This window comes from Pterocles gutturalis, unplaced genomic scaffold (genome assembly GCF_000699245.1).
Source record: "Pterocles gutturalis isolate BGI_N339 unplaced genomic scaffold, ASM69924v1 Scaffold54033, whole genome shotgun sequence".
Classification (NCBI taxonomy): domain Eukaryota; kingdom Metazoa; phylum Chordata; class Aves; order Pterocliformes; family Pteroclidae; genus Pterocles; species Pterocles gutturalis.
The window spans coordinates 1-19,769 of NW_010127730.1; the positions used below are offsets into that span (position 1 = coordinate 1).

General features: G+C 36.3%; 1 protein-coding gene across 1 annotated transcript; it reads right to left on the reverse strand.

Annotated features, from left to right (window-relative positions):
- Positions 1 to 259: 259 nt before the first annotated feature.
- RASGRF2 (Ras protein-specific guanine nucleotide-releasing factor 2) lies at positions 260 to 17,800 on the reverse strand (the record flags this gene model as incomplete). The annotated part of the gene is made up of 11 exons (XM_010079344.1): positions 260 to 346; positions 2,603 to 2,739; positions 3,590 to 3,656; positions 4,650 to 4,810; positions 9,398 to 9,516; positions 11,448 to 11,557; positions 13,079 to 13,272; positions 13,720 to 13,799; positions 14,918 to 15,171; positions 16,940 to 17,029; positions 17,653 to 17,800. Coding segments are annotated over 11 exons (1,447 nt in total), but the record flags the coding sequence as incomplete, so codon positions are not given.
- Between the last annotated feature and the right edge of the window lie 1,969 nt (positions 17,801 to 19,769).

Consider the following 19,769-nt stretch of genomic DNA (forward strand, 5'->3'; position numbering starts at 1 on the left):
GATTCTATGATTCTATGATTCTATACAGCCCAATACTGTAAATTGAGAGTTTACCATTTTGAGTCATCCATATCACTTCAAGGAAGAGATTTGAAAAGATACATTTTTTGGTATGTAGAATTAATTCCATTCAACAAAATTGGGGAAAAAAATAAATTAGAAGGTTGTATTTTCCAAATGTACATTTCTTTTGTTAAAATTGCTATTAAAAAAACCCAACAAGCTATTTTGATCTCTGGGGGGAAAAAAAAAGCTGCACTTACTTGATCATGTGTGGCACCGTGACTTTAGAGTTTTCTTCAAACACTATGGTCATTAAACCATTGCATCTTATATTATCAATGCACTGTGAAAATAAACATTGAAAACTGCTAAGATCAAAACACAAGGTAAGGAGACTTACTTCTACACTTTTCATATTGCTATAGGCTTAAAGCATAGCTTTTACAGGGTATGGACTGACTGGTACAAGGTATCTTCATAAATGAAAAGCAGTGATGCAAGAATTATAGTGCACATGCTTCTCTAGTCTTCTGCTTTGATTTGGACATCTGCAAGTCCATGTATCTTTGTGAGCACACTCAGGATATCCAGCTCAGCATCCAGTATCCTTTTTTCCACATGATTAAGCATTTTGAGTTGGAAGTGAAATTTCCTTTGAAGTTCCTTTGAAACTGAACAAAATTAAATACCTCTAGCATTTCCTGAATGAGTGTTAAGCTTGAAAAATCAATGCTACAAGAAAGCTAGAATACTTTACACACAGATACACTAATACCCTAACATTCACACTGTTCAAAAAGACCGGAGAGAAATATAAATGGTTTCTAGAAATGCACTTGTAAAAACAAATTGAAGTGGTGCTGTTATTGTGAAACATAGCTGTGAAGATGCTGTCCAAGGAGTTCCTTGCAAACTCTCATATAAATGTTTTGGGTGAGGTAACAGAACATGGGAAGACACTTCTGGGGCATCATTACAGCACATACTGCTTTAGAAATTACAAGCTGTCCTGTGGCCCATAGAAGTTTACAAACTAGGGGTGCATAAGCCTCAAACCAGCTCAGTGCTCGTGGTGCATAAGGGTAGCTCAAGCTATTTGTACATCACTATCTTCTGGTTTGTACTTTCATGTAGTTAAGATAACATAGCACCACAACCCTTGCTCTTGGAAGTCAGCAGAGAGTCTGACGGTGGATCAGGCAGTACCCACTATGTAACACTGCAGGACTGCTGTCTTTATAATGCTTTCTCATTTTATTCGTCAAGTATCATACATACATATATATCTAAAACATAGTTTCTTTATGTCAGTAAAAAGGAGGTTGCAAAATTATCGCACACATTTACATTGACTTTAAGAATAAAAACAGTCTGCTGGCTTTGGTATATCTTGTAACAAAATAATGATCAATGTTAGATTGGTCAAACAAGATAACCAGAGACCTCTTCAGGTTTAAAATGTGTCTACGTAGCTATATGCTATGTAGCTATATGGGGTTTTAAATTCAGGTATTTAACGTTATTTGAAAAGTGCAGTTGCAACAATTCACATTATGATTCCATCAAACTGTTACCTAAAAACACAGAGAAAAACACATCTAATAAAAATACGTTATTTCCCGCATGTGAATTTTAAATGTTGCACAGAAGCCCTTAGCACCAATCATAAAACTGCCTGAGGTAATTCAGCACTGTTATCCTTAGTCTGCACAGGCCAGCATTTATCACCTCCTTGACAGGCATTGTCATTCCAGTAAGGAACGAGCATAATGGGGATCTAGGGCCACAGGACAACAAGCTCAAACTAGAAGAGGGGAGGCTTCTTCAGCATTGAAAAACCCATGCACTTTTCATAAGAAGTGTATGGTTTGCATGGAAATAATATAAATACAAGAAGCCTCACTAGGAACAGAGTCAAGTATGATTTACATGTCTTACACATATATAATTTAATAAGGTGTAGAATTCTGGACACCAAGACTAATGCTGTGTGTGAAATGTATACTTTGTTTACTTGCAAACATAGGAGACCACATATCTACTGAAAAGATTTCAGATCTCTCCTTTTTGTTAGCATAGTTCCTATGGTCGTCTTGAGGGTTCTAGCCAGGGTTAAAAAGAAAAAACTGTTTCTAGGCAGGCAATTTTTTACGGCAATGTTTCTGCTGGCAATGGGCTCAGTCAGAAACACAACTTGGTTCTTAAGAGAACAGTGGTCTCAATTGTTTAGAAGTTCTCGTGCATTATCCAAATTTTCACTCCAAATTTTCTTTTTCCAGCAAAAGACAGGTGGCATGCTTCTTGCGTTATTTTCTTCTTTCTTGCTCTCTGGATGGAGCAGAAGCACTAAGTCAACGGACTCGATTGCTATTTGTAAACAGTGGTACCAATTTGTGACACAATTGTCTGTGACACATTTCACTGATGACTCAAAAGCAAAGTCAGAATTTGAGGAAAGTAGGTAACACTAAGGTTTTTTCCTATGTATCACAGAAAATCAGCCCTCAAGAAATCAACATTCGTCTCTTGGATTAGTTTTCAGAAATACAGAATAAACTAAGATCTCAACACAAACAAGGTAAAGAAAACATTCAGCTACCTGACTTATATCACTTGTCCATGCAGCCTTCTCCTGTCGCGATGGGGCTAAAAGGACAACAGTAAAAGGAGGAGCATCCGTAGGTTCAACCACGAGCTTGAAATCAAGGTGTCCAAACACTTGTCCAGAACCTTTTGCTTTACAGACAGAGGCAGGGAAAAAGGAAAAATGTGAGACTTGATTACAAGACAAAGAAAATAATGTTTTCATGGAAAACAGAAGTTAGTTTAAAACACCTTTCTGACAAAGGGCAAATCCAACTGGGGATCCAAAACTCATTTTGTCTTTCACATATACCAAATACAAAAAGAGTTGCAAAAATACAATAGTCAGATTTGCTATACATTACTTTTAAAGATAACAAATAAGGCTAAATTCCTTCTAACACTTCTGCACCAATATACTCCCAGCATACTAGAATTCTCACAGAAATTAGTGAAACTGCTTTCACAATTCAAGTGCAAAATTTGCCTAAAACTGCAGGACAGAAGCCAAAATGAGTAACAATAAAATCAGCTTGGGAATGTGTTTTGTTATTTCATTTGAACAAGCTTGCAGTTAAGATTTGTAGGGAGTCCAAGACAAAAACTTTCCACTAATTCTGCCAGCTCACTCAACCCCCATGTATTTAAGAAACCCAATTATCTGCTTCTTGTTTTAAGGCATAATTTTTTCTTTCTCAGATCCTCGGGGTGAAGTTGTATACAAAAGTCAGCAAATACATTTGTCACATTCCTTCAGCCAGTCTGTTTGAAAATCCTATGTGGGATGTCAACAGCAAACACAAACATAACAAAACAAACCCTTATCCAAGCCAGCATGCCCATTTTTAAAACATCTATTTGACTGAATCTATTTAATGCTGTGTTACTCTGGTTTCGTGAAAGGGAAGAACATATCAATTTTCTCTTATGAAAAATAAACAAAGAGTACCAATTTTAAGAAACTAGAAACTGTAATTACTACAAACAGCTCAATGTAACTTACAATCATCGTCACTCGCATCTGTCTCCTCGATCAGTGTGCACTCTATTAAAGACAGAACACCTCCTGTCTATGAAAACAAAGCACATTTTTCACAGATTGTTACTTTTGTTCCCATTTGTCATTACAGTTATTTTTAAACTTTTATATACCTTGCTCTAAGATTTTACATTACTCAGAGCTCTTAGGAAGATTCATCAATTTCATGATGCACATTTTTCCTCAAGAACTGAAATATAACATTTTTCTTAGTCCAACAAACCAATAATATATACAAATATGCAAAATTTCTTTCATTTTTACCACACTATAATTTATCTTACGTACAGATTTCTTCACAAGTTTCAAAAAAGATAACTCGAATTTCATCTTCTCCTGAATTTAAATCAAATGCATACAAGATTTTAAAAGTTCAGTTATACCCTATTTACTTTGCAAAATACTTGAACTATTTAAGGGGTGAAAAGTAAGAAAGCATACAAACAGTCTTAACAACCTCTCAGAATTGTCTTTGTCAAATTAAAATTCTATTAAACATAATCCTGTCTGTAAACTACCAACATTTCTTTATTCACAAGCCAACAGTATGAAAGCCTGATTCTCAACAAATATAACTAGAGCGTTCTTAGCAGACCTTTCAGCTTAAGAGAATGTGCTGTTCAGGAAAACAGAATTGAGTTTTAAAATTAATTTTATAAGTGCTCTGGAAAATATTCTATGGCAATTCCATGGGGTTGTATTGGCTGATTTATGCACTGAAAACTGACTTACACTCAGTGCCAGTTTATACAAATAGACACGTCAATGACTTGTTTCTAAGCCCCAGCTTATTTGAATTACATGGTTCTAGAAAAAAAAAAAACAAACTGTAGTTAGCAAGAACTTTGGCTGAATTCTATTATTTGCAATGAGAAGCCAAAGCAGTTCATTATTGTGCATCACCTCACTTCTGTTTAGAACACCACATGCAAATCTAAGGCTAAAGCCATAAAAAATAAAAATTTGACATTTCACTGAAGCTGTGTCTTCATTTTGTAATTGAGTCATAATGTAAAGTCTATACCTTTAGAAGGTGCAGTTTTCCTCCTGAACTTCTTGTACAAATTAAAAAATGTTTTGTAAATAAGAAGCACTGCCTTTCTCCTTCTTTCTTCAAAGATAATGATCCCAGACGAACTTTACTAAGTTTTCCTCTCTCAACTGAAGGGACCTGAATAAGGGAACCTGATAATAAAGATGCAAAATTTACTGTACTATAGTAATATTTAGTAGTCAGTGTTTAAAGTGTTAATGTTGAATATTATGGTATTAATTAATGTAACTTTTCTTTCTAGTAAATATCAATATACATCAGCATCTGTTTTAAGGACAAGACAAACGTATTTTTTGCACAAGTTCACTTTGTTTTTTACAACAAATAGACTCAAGCAAGTACAGTCTAGACTAGTACATGGTAGGATTAGATCTTGGGCAAATTCATATGCAATTTAAACACACTAATAGCCCATTGATCAGAAGATTAAGCTAAACAGCAAATTGCATTTTTCACAGCTGCTAGACTTGCAAAAGATATTTTACTTCAAAGCAAAAGAGACAGAGGATGAAAAGAACAGTTTCTGAAGGAAAAGGGTTTGTGTATGTGTGTGCCTGTGTGTTAAGAGAGGTAGAAATGAAGCACATTTCTTCATCTTATCCTGATGCTGCATAATTTTCAGTCCTCCACAGCTCATCTAAAATCTGTTACCAGTAAAACACTTCTGAACTAAATTGAACCTGGTTACATAAGTCTGAATTTGTGCTCTGCAGAACTCCAGGCTGGGGATAGCTTTGCTTCTCAGCTGTTTCACAGCTTAAAAGCAGTCTCTGACCAGCTTTTCCAGATTGATATCACCATGTGTATCATTTATGAATTTGGCTCCGGAGTTTGGTGGCGAAGTGCAATTCCTCTATGTATAAAAGGGAAAGATTTTATGATACAACTTGCTGCTACCAGACAGGGCAGCCAAGAGACCTCCTAATCTCATTCCCACACATCTACCCTTACTCTCACCCTTGCACTTGCTCTCATCTTATTTCAGCCTTAGCTAGCTAACAGACCTAATCCAGCAGGAAACTAATGCTGCAAAGAAGTATCTGACTTAGTTTACTGATACGCCTGACTGCAAGGTCAAGAAAGGACCAGTGACAATGCAAAGGAAGTAACAGCAGCAGACCAAGCACGAGGGGTTGGATATCGGCCTGCCTTCTTCAGAGGCCACAAGATATTGGACTAGCATAGCTATACCAAAGCTCAAACTAGCGACAGCATCTTGACACAACGTAAAGCTGAAAGAATTATGCATTAAACACTAGATTAGTAATTCTTACTCTAGATTGCCAAAAACATTACATATACAATCCTCAACAAACAGAGAAATTAAGGTAACTGAGAAGGCTACTGTTGATCTACACAATATTTTTCTACACTTAGTTCCCTCTATACATTTAATTAGCCTTAAGTTATTATTAATATGTTTGAAACTTACACTGTCTGGCATAGTAAAATATATACCACTAAATTTACAAAGTATAGTGTTCTTCGACAGCCAATTCACATTTAAACTAAATGTGTACATTCGTGTCACTGCAAAAAAACAATGGGGTAAAGTTCTACTATAGAAATTTGCAAAGGTCTGGAATATTTTTAGATTTGTTTAAGTTCTGACCAAAACCGTAAATACTTATTGGTTGTTGTACCCTTCTCCTGGACAAAACAGCCTACCTGCCTCGACTGCAAAAAATGTCAAGGAGACCATTCCCATCTGTTGGAATGGTGACCTTTCCATGTTACACCAATTGCCTCCCAACTCCCATTGCCAGGCCAAGGACTGTGTACAAAACAATTTCCAAGCAAATTCCCATCACAAAATTCTCAGTGTCATTTTTCTCCTGAAATTTCCTCTACATATTTAGGGTAACAATATTCAACCTGTACACTTCATTTCTGCTTTGCTTCTTAGAATAATAGTGTCTGTAATTATGATATCCTAATGGTATAGGCTTATAAACAGCTTTTTTTATTTTAATTGTCATTCCAATACTTTCAGGAACACCATATTCTATTCTGCTAAAATGGGCTGAAGGTTAAATGGTATTTGTGTACAGAGCTGAAATGTTATTGTCTAATAAGGTAAATCAAAAGAAACTATATTTTTTAAATGCAGAAAAGGGAGACTGCACTATCTCTCTTTGATGCTCAATATTTACAGAGAAAAACACATCTCCTATACGTGCTGCATGGCTGACATCAGGCAAGGACCTCATGCATTCCTATCAAGCTTTTGTGATTAACAAAACTGGGCATTCGCCCACCATGTATTCTTCTACAGATCTCCTCTTAAGGAAAAAAATGGTCACGACTGGCGAATGTACACTTGCAATGAGCAAGTGAGGCTAATTTTAGAACATTTGTTAATAGTATAGTTTGGACATTCAATGTAATCTCAGAAATTTTTATCCAGCTACAGACCTAAGTACTTTCAGTATTTTAATACTGCCATGATAGTCCCTCTATTAGTCTTTGTTCAAGACAAGAAAAAAAAAAAAAAAGGTTGTATTTAAATATATATATTTTTTTAGCCTACATGTAACAGGCTGATTTACAAGTTCAGTCTGGCTTTCTCCATTCTGGAGGCCTTTTAATTTTACCATAAGAATGACCAAACACTGGAAAAGGTTGCTCACTCAGAGGCTGTGGAGGCTCCACCCCTGGAAGCAGCAAAAAGCCGACTGGACATGGTACAGAGCAACCTGCTGATGATGCTTTGAGCAAGTGAGATTGGACTGGATAATTCTCAGAAGTCCCTTCCAACCTCAGCTATTCCATGATTTTTCTATTGTGATATATTTATCAGTAGAGGTAAATTCATAGCAGCTGATGGCAGGAACATCAGACAGAGTGTTTGGAAGCATCTAAAGGGTCTCCAGATTGACAATTGTCTGGGTGTCAGCCAATGTCAGATTCCAGATTGAGACTCCCTATGTTTCCTTTAGAAAATGTTCCTTAACTGTTTGCCATGACTTATAGTGTGCCTGACAATAAAGTCCATACCAAAGTACGAGACAGAGAAAAGGACATCCCGAGAAACCTGAAGGGGAACCACAACCTACATTGCAAAGCTCTGCCAGAGACAGCTCCTATGCTCTCAACGTGTACAGCTGAACAGAATCAATGTCTTCTTAGAAAAGTAAAGCATATAACATATGGCAAAGTTGTAATTAACACTGAAAGACAAAGCGTGAACAAAGGTAAACGCACATCTCTCCTTTAAGTCGAAAAGAGGTTTCCTATACCTGTCTACAAAGAAAAGGAGCCTAACTGAAGCTAGAGGAGGTGGACATCACTGTCAAAGTGACCCTACTGTCAGATGTGAAAGGAAAATGGTATTACTTCATTAGGTCTATTCAGATTTCTGCACTTACACAAAATCACATGCATAAGAAGTTCCAAAAAAATAAGCTGTGATACAGCATTCTGTAACATACAGTCTTGACCACTGTCCTTTGACTGTATGCCCAGAAATAAATCTGAATTTAATTTACCTAAACTATGGTTTTGACCTGTGTCTAACACTCAAACAGTAACCATTTTCAGACTGATTCCCACAGAAAAAATAATAGGTTTTTAGTTATGAAACACTGGGTACAGAGACAAAATAATACCAGCCAATCTTAAGGGGAGAAAACCCAACATATATATAAATACAAAATATTGTCATAATACTTAAAACAAATTATAAAATTTAATTACATTGCATAGTACAAGTCAATCTAGGAGAATCACAGGCCTATAATTTTTGGCTGCGGATGCAACAGAGCAGCTTTCTGTTTTTCTCATAACTCTTGAAATACCTCAGTTATAACAAATGCACATATTTAATGAGAATCAAGGAATTTAATAGTGACTGTTGTACAAAAAATCTTAGAAGTTATTACAGGAAGTTTCACAGTTTGACCACATGACTACAGAAACACCACAGAATGGATTTCAAAATGTGTAAAAAGCATGTTAATTACATGTATAAATGTATACAATGCTGTGTATATGGCTTTACTAAATACCAAATGGTCTGCTGAGGGTATCTATGAAAGGCCTCATGAAGGGATGCACCTAAAGTACATTCCTAACCTTCCCTAAATACATTTAAAACTTTTAAGACACAAAGAAGCTTGTACCTAGTAAAAACCCTACGCTAGAGATATGTAGTTACTGTATACAAACCACTAACTTATTGCAAAGATCCAGAAGTAAATTCTAACGTAAATGGGAGAGAGCTAAGCTTCAAGTTTTCACATTTGTTGGTTTACCACAGAGGTTGTCGCCACCAGCTAAGTCCTACAACCAGTTTACAGTCACCAGTAAAAGGTGGTACTTATTTTAAATGAAAAAAAATTACTTATCATAATGTTGTGGAACTTAACAACAAATTCCACCTCTGCTATGCCTAAGCTTCAACAGAAAGTGCTTCCAAACCCACCAAGAACAGAGAGAAAAGAAGTATGTACATTTCTATCCCATGGGTGTTTTATCATTAATGTGCTGCTGTTTTTCACCATTCCTGAAGAAAACAGCACAGAAGCGGGGTTCATCTACAGCCCCAAAACTGGTTGTCATCAGGGCACTTTGTGACTTACCCTTCACGAACCATGAGCAGTCTTAGGATATTAGCTGTGCCCAGTGCAGTGACCTGCCAGTGATGGCAACATGAACCCTTCTGGTTTTCTTGCAATTTTTTCATTATTAAATAGATAGCTTTAAAGAAGATGTCTTACCTTGGCGTATAAAAGTTTGGCTGGTATCTAGTAATATGTCACAGCCTTCTACTATCATTCTTTCTATGGCTAGATTCTTGCGGATGTTTTCTGTGTCACTCACTTCGTCATGCATCACCCTGTCAGACACAACAAAAAACGCACTTTAAATTCCCTGAAATGAATCCTGCACCTGCTGTGCCTATTTTCACTTGCACTTACACAATATAGACACAGAAGGTAACTGATGTCCTTTGCCACCAGCTAGAGACCAGATACATCCATGCAGTACATGACCACTCTACAGCAAGTTTCTTGCCTTTCCCCCTCCCTTTCAAATCATTCTTGCAATCATTTAATTTTTTGCAGCAGTGGAACCAATTTTGCCTAACTTGTTTATAGACTATTCCTAAACACAACTAATAGATGCCATCAAGCTAAAAACCCTTCGCAGCTGATAGAATTGTACTTCTTGATCCACAAACTTGGAAATGTTTCCTAGCATTTTGTATTAGTTATGATGCATCATAGAGTCCCTGCCCTTGACTTCAGGTTACCATGCTGTTCTGCTTCAGTTTATATCTGGGTGTACCATTCACTTCCCCCTTGTTCTAACAACCACAGCCTCGATGGCTCACCTCTTACTTTCCTCCATTTTTTCATAGGCATCCTCCCCTTACACAGAGAAATACCAACTTTTTCAAGGCTGACCCTAACTCAGAAGTTTATATGGTGTTGTGATGTATAATATTTTCCTAAACTGGGACCAGACTGCACTATCTGAAAGCTCCCCCTCTCTCAGAACTACATTAAAGTGATGGAAATGAGTCACAAAGGTTTTTATTTATGGTCTGTACTGCCTGCCTTATAAGCAGAGGAAGATAAATCAGTCTATGATTGATATCAACCAATGAACTCTATGAGATGAAGCCAAGTCAAAGCTGATTGATCTGCTTGTGCACATAACCCTGGGCAGAGAAAATCTCTGCTTTGTCTGAGTGGAAAGTAGACATTACTTCTTTCCGCCTCAAAGGGCCTCAGATCAGGGCAGAAGTTGCTGAATGCTGCAGGAGTCAAACACAGACACTTCTGTGAAAGATATTGTCTGCCCAGCTCTTTAAGAAGTTAAAGCTTGAAGAGGTGGCACAACATGACCTGACTCAGAAAGCTGCCTCTGTTGAAGATACGGCAGGCTAAAGAGAAAAAACAATAAGCTCCAAATTAATGCATAGTTTGCACAAGGTAGCAACTTCGTTGCAACAGAAAAAGAAAACTGAGCAGTCAAGAGCATGCAATTAACAAAAGCTGTAAAGCAATCCCTCTTTTACAACCAAATATTCTCCAAGTACATCTTTGGTGAATCCTCCAGATACTCAATATTTATGTCCTGGAGTTCATGCAGCATTCTTTGTTCACAGCAGAAAACTCTGCTTCCCAGAGACAACAATCAGATTTCTCACTGGGCTATCAGAGAGGAATACCTGACAATGGTCTCTGAGTTCAGGGAAGAGCTTCATTTTGCAGATTTCTACCAGGCTACAGGGAGCACCAGCTCTCAAAATATACCTTTAGCTCCTGTTTATCTGTCATTATTTGAAGTATATGGGAAAATCAGTTATTACATTAATGCACGTAAACCATAACACAGATTGACAACTCAGTGCTTTTGAAGAGCTTGATTGATTCCCATTGTCACTGAGTATGGGAAATGCCCTTTTTCTTTAAACTGTGAAAAAAATACGTATGTCTCTATGTAAAGAAAATTGCTTTGCTCATAACCCAGGGGTAGGTGGTTCCTATAGCAACTCCTGCTCTCCCCTACCCAAAATACAAGGAGACACTTGTAGATCCATGTTAGCAAAAAAACCCAGAAGAGCCAAAATACTACGCTGGAGTATTTTGGGGGTTTTTTTCATTATCTTTGTCTTGTTTTTGGTTTGATCCTATTATTTAAAATAGATTTAAAAAAAAAAAAAAAAAAGAACAAAACCAAATCAAAATAAACAAAATAGATTTTTTATTTCAAAACCTTTGAGTCAAGTTTATCAAACAGAAGGTAGAAAAATCTTACCTTGAAAGTTCTTCTAGTTTAGATTTAGCAAATTCAAGGCTCTTTCGCTCAACATGTTCATGTGGTGTGTGAGCCAGGAGTTCATGAAGTGTTATAATATATCTAGGAATCTTAAAACAAATTAGGTATAAAATCAGTATTATTCCTTAAGGGAATAATTCCAATACAGATTATTGTTAAATATTAGCCATTACCTTGGTCTGAAAAGTTTTGCAAACATAGTCTTTTTTAAATGAAAATCCACAGCTAAACAATTAGACATACATTCTAAATATAACTACTGCCAAAAATTCTGAACTTTTGGGTGATAGAGACTGCATATGCATATGTATGTTTTCAGTTTGGGGAAGCACAAGATCCATCTATTACATTTTAAGGAAAAGATCATATCAGAGGCAGACACTGATATGACATTAAATTTCATCGTTTCATGCTGCTATCCAGGTGACAATAGAGAAAACTTTCAAATTCCCAGGAAGATCCATACATACCTTCCCTTAATTTTAATAGCACACGTGCATCTAAATTTCTTGTGACTGAAAATGCCAGCTGACCTGGCATTGCACTAACAGATGGTGAAGAATGCACAGCATTTGACTACTAAAGACCACAGGGTAGCACAAAGACCCTGATCCATTTATTTTTACTTAGAGCAGTTTCAGGGCTCTTAACCAGAATCAAGTGATACTGCAACATAACTTGTCTTTACAGAAGAGAAGTTATTTAGGAGAAGGAGACACAACTTCTTATTATGCTGAAGTGAAAAGTCATCAGCAATTACATCCTCCATCACATATGAACAGGACCCTCTCTCTCCCTTCTAAGATCCCATGATCTTGTTTCAGCTCAACGAAAAAAATCCCAAAACTTTACAATACAAAAGCTCAAAGCTAAAAAAATGTATTATCACAGGTGCTAATGGCCCTTTAAGCTAATACCGATAACTAGCACTAACACAAGTGTCACTTATGCCCCCTTTTTTTTTTTTTTTGACTCTACTTGGTTTGCCAGTAACTGAGCAAGCTGAGGGGGTTCACTGTTCTCTTAATGAGTAAAACATTAGGTTAAATATAAAAGTCACAAAATCATCACATCAGTGTTTCATAGACCTCTTAAAATAGCTGCAAGCAATTAATCCAGGCAAATCAAGACAGAATATCAGAAGGATAATAAAATTTCCAAAGTTTTGCAGTATATTTTTCATTTTCTAAAGACCAAGTCATTGGAGAGCAAAGTGGGAGGCAAGCTTCAAAACATGTTCCTAGTAAAATGCTTGTGGCTGCTCTAACTTGCTATATCAGGCATATTATCCCTCTCTGGACCGCTTCATAATCCTGCTGCAGGCAGAAGCTGAATAATTGTTTCTCAGCTTTTTTTCTTTTGGAGCCAGTCCTCATCTCATGCTCCCCTTCAACATACATACAATTCTGAATAGACACAAATCAGTATAGCTGGAGAAAATACGTCTACAGGCACAGTTTCAGTACAATAATGAAATAAATAAAAACTAATTTAATTTGCATGAGAGTATTTTTAGTTAAGCAAGATGCAATCAATCCTAATATCAGTAACACAAAATGAATCAACCAAGCACTAAAAAGAAATAGTCACCAGAAATACATAGAGACTACCTGAAACATGGGGTAAGTAAGGAAAGTTTCCAGCATTCGCCCCTCACATGCTGGGTTGGCTTCATATTGCTTCAAGAGTTTGTCAAAATCTCTGTTTTGCTTACAGTTTGCCAGTACTTGTAGACTATATTGATGATTCCGAACAAATTCTTGATATATGTTCAGCATTGGCAGCAGAATGTCAAATAAGTCAGCTAGAAAAAGTCAAGAAATGTATTTTTTTTCCAGGTACCCACCTCTCAAAACATATTTTTAATGAAAGTACTATTTTCTATGGAAGGGAATTACTATAACCAGCTCTGTTTCCAATATACTGAGATTTCAGAAACATTAAACTCAGTTCTTTCACCTGCTAAAACACGGTTGATCGGATTAGTTAATAATCAGACAACACAACCAAAAATTCAGAGGCTTGTGTCTAATTGATGCATTCAGAGGCACTGTCATCTACGGATTGCGAAACAGTCATTACTGTCCATGTGGGACTCCCACTCCATCAGATCTCATGGTGTTAGTTCTTGAAATGTGTTCCATTCAAAAAGGACTTTTTTAAAGTCTTGTTTTGAAAAAAACCCGACCTCACTGTAATTTCAGAAATAAATATGAAAATTGTACCCTTAGAGAAAAATATGGTAACTTACCTAGGATTAAGGTAGGCCAATTAGCTATTCTTGCTTTCAAGCCTTGGTGAAATATCTCATGAAGAAACATGATTGTTTCACTGAAAAACAAGTATTTAAACAAACAAAAGGACAATTCAGGTTTTATTTTCTGATTAACAATTCACAGAGAAACATCTCTTTCTCATTATTAGCATATTTTGTACTTTGCTAAGAAAAACAGAACATAGTCATTATTATGGAAATAAATGCTTCATTTTATTGCATTGTTTAAAATTTTTAATGTAGTATCACCACAAAATATACAGTATTTGGTGTAGAAAGCATGTTCTGTTTAATTCTTTTAAACAAAAGCACCTATTAAATAACATGCTCCAGTTTAATGATTAGTTTTTCCAATAATATGTCTTGACAATGCATTCAGTAGTATAAGAGGACCAGTAAAATGCAGAAAACCTCAAGCCAGTGGTAGTCATCTACATTCTTGCTGCTGTTTAAGGTTTGAAGCTTACAACTTTTCTATAACATGAACTTTAACACGGTACTTAAGCTCATGAGGTCAACAAAAGTAGGGGACATCCAAGTTGTAAGAGAAACCAAGAGTATAATGATCATGAATGAGCTACGAAAGGGAAACCTCTATCATAACTAAAGGAACATGTCCTATTTCTTAGAAGTCTGGGGCACACTTGGATGCAATCTCAATGCTGTATCAAATTTTAGACGCCTGCTGGCTTATTTGTACATATACATTATGATAGTACTGGGACACAATGCAAAGAACAATTATTTTTTGTAGGATATGAAAAGACAAGCGAGAGGGAAGGAGGCTCCTTAGGCAGGACAACAGAAAATAGAAGATTTGATGTACTCATCCTCAGGGTCTTATCTGGATCATATGAGGACACTAAGTCCAATTTTGCTCTCTTAAGAGAAAAGGAAACAGGAAAGGTGACAGAAAATTGTGAGAACTGCCCCAAGAGGCACGATTTGCCCCTTCCTTCCTCTAGCAGAGGAAGAAATAGAATGTAAGGAGGCAAAGAGGTCTATCTGGTTTCAAATGGCATCACTGACAGCACCTTGCCTTTTACCCCTGGAAACAGTGACATTACTTACATCAGAGCAAAAAAATAAGTGCCAGACTCACTACTGTAAACTGAAGCAGAATGGGAAGAAGCGGTCAACAAAACCCCCAAAAAGCAAACAAAACCCCCCATACCTGTTGAGGAAAATGCTACTAACATCATCGTGACTGATAGGTGGCTTCTTTGAACTTGCAGCCATCCTTAAGGGCCGCAGAAAACAGTTCACAAGAACGTAAAGCTGATGCACATATTCAGATTCAGCCTCCACCATGTTAAAAACTATCTGATTCCTTTTTCTCATACTTTCCGCATGGGGAGAACAAATATAATCCTGGACAATAGTCTTCCATTTTCTTCTACATAACCAGCCCCGCATAAAGCTCTGGACCTAAAAGTGGACCAAGCAGAAAAGAAGAATGAGAAAAAACATTACAGAACTCATGATAAGCTTTTCATTGCAGAAAAAACTCTCTAAATGAAATGCCTCTGACAAAAAAGAAAAAAAAGAAAAAAAATCTCTTGCCCTTATTGATCCATAACTGTTATGCATTTTTTAAAATTTTTGTTTTTCTAAAATCCTCACAATCACTTGGTCATATTTGTTGTCAGAAAACAGATTGAAAAGATACACATACATATTAAGGTGCCTTTTACTGCAAGCTCAAATGTTATACCTTTGTATATATGCTTCCTATCAGCACAGCTGCGCTACACACTGTGCAGGTGCAGGTTTTTTAACTCCTTTTACACCATCTTACTCATTTCTCTTATACCCTCAGAAGTATTGTGCAAGGCATCCAGGTAAGATATTTCAAACAGACTCGGTACCATTATTGACATAATTGTGAAACAGCTGTTAAATTCAGTTTGCTTTCTGTTTTGAATAGACACCACTTACCATGTGTATTTAAAGCTAAATATCAATATACTGCTTAGTATCAGACACCTAGGCCAGCAATACTACTATCCAGAAAAGGCAGATTTTTGGCATTCTTGACAAAAGTATCTCTATGTCATGGAAAAGATAATTAACTGTAATATCCACTGAAGTTACAAGTGGATTAAAGATTACAGGAAAGGTCTACATCTGGTCACAGAAAATTTCAGTATGTCTTTGCCCTGATCTCAATGTAAAGATCATTAATTTTGAAAGAGAAATGAAAAATCTCACTGGTAGCAGTTTACTCTGAATAAATAACTTTTAAAAAAGGGCAAAACTGTCAAAACAATGAAGATACAGAATGCAGTGAATTATAGACAGAATCAGAGCTATCCTTCTACTAAAAGAGACATTTCCAGCTTCTATTACAATACTTAATCTGCATGACAAGGAAAATTCACACAAGGGTACCAGCTCAGTGTTGACCCCGACTCAAACTGTGTGACCCAAAAAAAGTCAGAAACTAGGTCCACTACCACAAAGGATATTATGCAATTTAAGAGACTGAACACGGTGATATTAAGGGTGACACATACAGGACCACATCTTCAAGCATGAGTTCCATTTGTGCTCATGCATTAGGATCTGTGGGAGTCAGGAATGGATTCAGTTCTGGAGGCTGATTATATCCAGCCCTAAGCAATATTACCTAAAGCTGCACATGTACATCCAGACAGATCGGGACAATTCGGACCCTGTTATTAAAAACACTGGACATTGTATCCTAGAACAATCACCATCAATCAGACCAGCTGACAACCTAAACCAAGAATGCTCTCTGCATTTTCAATATTTGTATTCCAGCTGCAGTGACAGAACGTAAGTCATTCCTTACATCTTTCTAAGCATTTTTATAAGGAAGGAGCATAAAATCACTATACACTTGATTCCCACAGGACATAGCCCACAACTAATTTCAGTCTTTACAAGCAGTTGAATGCAATGTCCAAGCTTCTTTAAGAAACTGAACATATACCTTGCAAGTAAAAATTAACACTTAATTAACTAATACACCATGGGATAAATATGCCACCGAAACACTTGAGGCTCATGTAATTTAAGAGGTTTTAAGTAGGGGCAGGGGAAAAGGAATTTTGATATTTGAGTGTACTTAATGAAACAATAATTGAAGACAAAACTAGACCGACTAAAATACCCCCGTACAATCCTCCCATCCCACTCTTCTCCTCTCCAGCACAGAAGACTGCACATTTACCTTTTTGATTTTTTTAATATCTGGATCCTCATCTTCCTGGTTGCCTTGATAAGGTCTCATTCTTTCTTTTGTTTTATTGAGAGCTATAATCTGACAAAAACAATAATTCATTAAATGCTTGTTCAAGTGAATGAAACTCCTAATCACAGAACTAACAGAAAAGTATTTTCCCATTTGTCAAGCCTGGTAAAGCTGCACAGAATGACAAGCATATATTTGATCACAGGGATGTGAACACAGTTCTCCGAAAGCCAGCAAAGCTCTTGATCCAGATGGAGGAAGGACCAGAAGAGAGATGGTTCTCCTCCCAAAACTAAGTGTGCCTTTCTGACCTTATCAGCTCAGGACTGCAACAGAATTTTTAAGATTCAGTGGAACAGAGCAGTGTGGAATAATAGTCCATGATACTGTCACAACCAAAGCCAACGTGTTGAGAATCAAATACCTTGTATGAAGACAGGAAGGAAATAATGCAATCAACAGCATCTGTATTGCAAAGCAATGTCTCTGACAAAGGAGCAATCCCCGGAGTTTAACAGTCCCCAATACTTCCAAGAAAAACATTTAGCTGAGAGTTCATGAGGGGACTGCTATGTATTAACTTTAATGGCTTCTGTTATTTTCACAAATATTATAGAAAAATTGAAATATATTGCAACACACAGAGTAAATTATTCCAGTTTAATGACTGCTTGATGGCTCTGGCTACATACCTCAGATTTAAGTCTTTCAATTTCTGTGTCTTGATCTTCAAGCTGATGCCGAAGCTGATTGGCTGCAATCTTTTCAGTTTCTACAATTTGGACAAGATGAATGTATTTCTGCATTAACACCTCCCTTTCAATCAGAATATCTGAATAGCTAAAAGGCAAAACATTAAAGTTAGTAAAAACAGACAAATATTGTCTTATGAGATATTGACAGAATAAATGTTACACCAATGACAGGAAACCTGGAAAACCGTGTTTGTTTGGCTTAATATATAATGAATATAAGATCATAAATCATCCAAACTTACAGTGTTCAATATCCTTTTTATACACAGGTACTAGTAGTACCCCATTACCAAGAGCAAGATAACTGCAAGAATTCAATTTATTTTAAGGGCTGATTTTTTTTCCATCTTTTGAGACAACTCGGGAGAAGCATCTGGTACTTCATCAGAACTATTTCTAATTCTCCCTACCTGTCAGATCTCTTTAGGGAAGATTTCCCATCATAAGTGTTATTTTAGTTTGCTAATACCTATTTTATTGCTTAGGCCAGTTCGACATTCCTCAAATAAATGTATTTATTCTAACTAGTAACTATGATATCAGCCTTTCTTTTCACTCGTGGGTGGCAAACCACTACTGATTTTGATTTTCCTATAAAGGGACAGTATCCCTAGTGCAATTAGATGTAACAATAAAAGCAGTGAAAAGCACCATACTGGAAATCCTGTTCACAACTTCAGGTAAAGAAGTCAGTTTCCTCCTATGCAACATCTTCATCAGACTGTTCTTTCACATGATTCAGTCCCTCTCACATCAATAATTTAAATGTGCAGAAAACACACAGTTGTATGCCATGCTGGTTTGCTGGCCTGGATTCAGCAAAATCTACAGACACATACTGTTTCTTTACCTAGGTATCAGGAAGCTTGTTCCTCTGAGAGTTAAATAATTTTAGACGATAAAGACCAAACTGCACAAAACAGAGTAGAATGGAGCCCTAAATCTTTGAAAAGGGATCTCTTACGATTTTATGATCTATCATTGAAAATACTGACTGTCATATCTTTTTCCACTGTCAAGTTAGTACAGGATTTGACAGAAGGAATTTTTGGATCGCACACCTTTTCCTTCTAAATTTCCTTCTACTTGTTACAGCACTCATAAAAAAATGAACATTTGCTATTAAATACTGTGAGGCTTTTAAAAATGTAATAATGTGCATCCTCTCCAGTTAATCTTTTTATGTATATATGTACTGCCATTTCAAACAGTATTAGTGCAGTCATATACTGGAGGGCACCAATATTGAGTACAGCTATTAAACTCAACATCTAACCTGAAAAGCAAGCTTAGATTTTAAAATAACTAGAATAAGTTCCCACAGCTACCATAAAGTAAAAGTTTTTCCTCCTTAAACAGATATAAGAAGAACAAGAAGTGAGTTTAATTCTATTGCATTTATTGTTATATTTTAACTACTGCAATAGTAAACAATAAATGGAAAAAAACCAAAACATCCATGCATCTCTTCCAATAAGTAAAACAATACATGCAAAAAAAATCAGTCATGAAGCCATCCATATATCTTAACTGTGGAATAAACAGTAATAAAGTATGAGATTTAGTTGTTAAAAATTGTTCAATAATCATCTTTTTTGTTTTGCAAGGATTCTGTTTTTTCAGAAACCATAGTACTTAATCTCTTTTCACCCTAAAAGACATTTGCTCATGACAAAATGTGTCTGAGTTAGAAACACGTTTACCACTTGTTCTTTCACAGTTATGAGAGAGGTCAGGAAGATAAAACATATGTAACATATGTAAGAAAAGTCATTCCTTAGTGCCTGCAGCCCTACCTTGATTTAAATTTAAAATAAAGAGTAGTCTTTTCCACCTAAAATCAGATCCAGACATGTGACAAGACTTTATTTTCTATTTATCCTTTTCAAAAGTTTCTTAAACTTTTGCCACCAAATGTTTCCAGTACAGAATTTGACAGATTTGGCTTTGCATTTATTCGAGACTGAGGAAAATAGCAGGACACAGCATCACAAGGGGTGAAGAGCAGCCGCAGTCAGAATTGACGTAAGATTCAGAATGCTATTATAGATGAT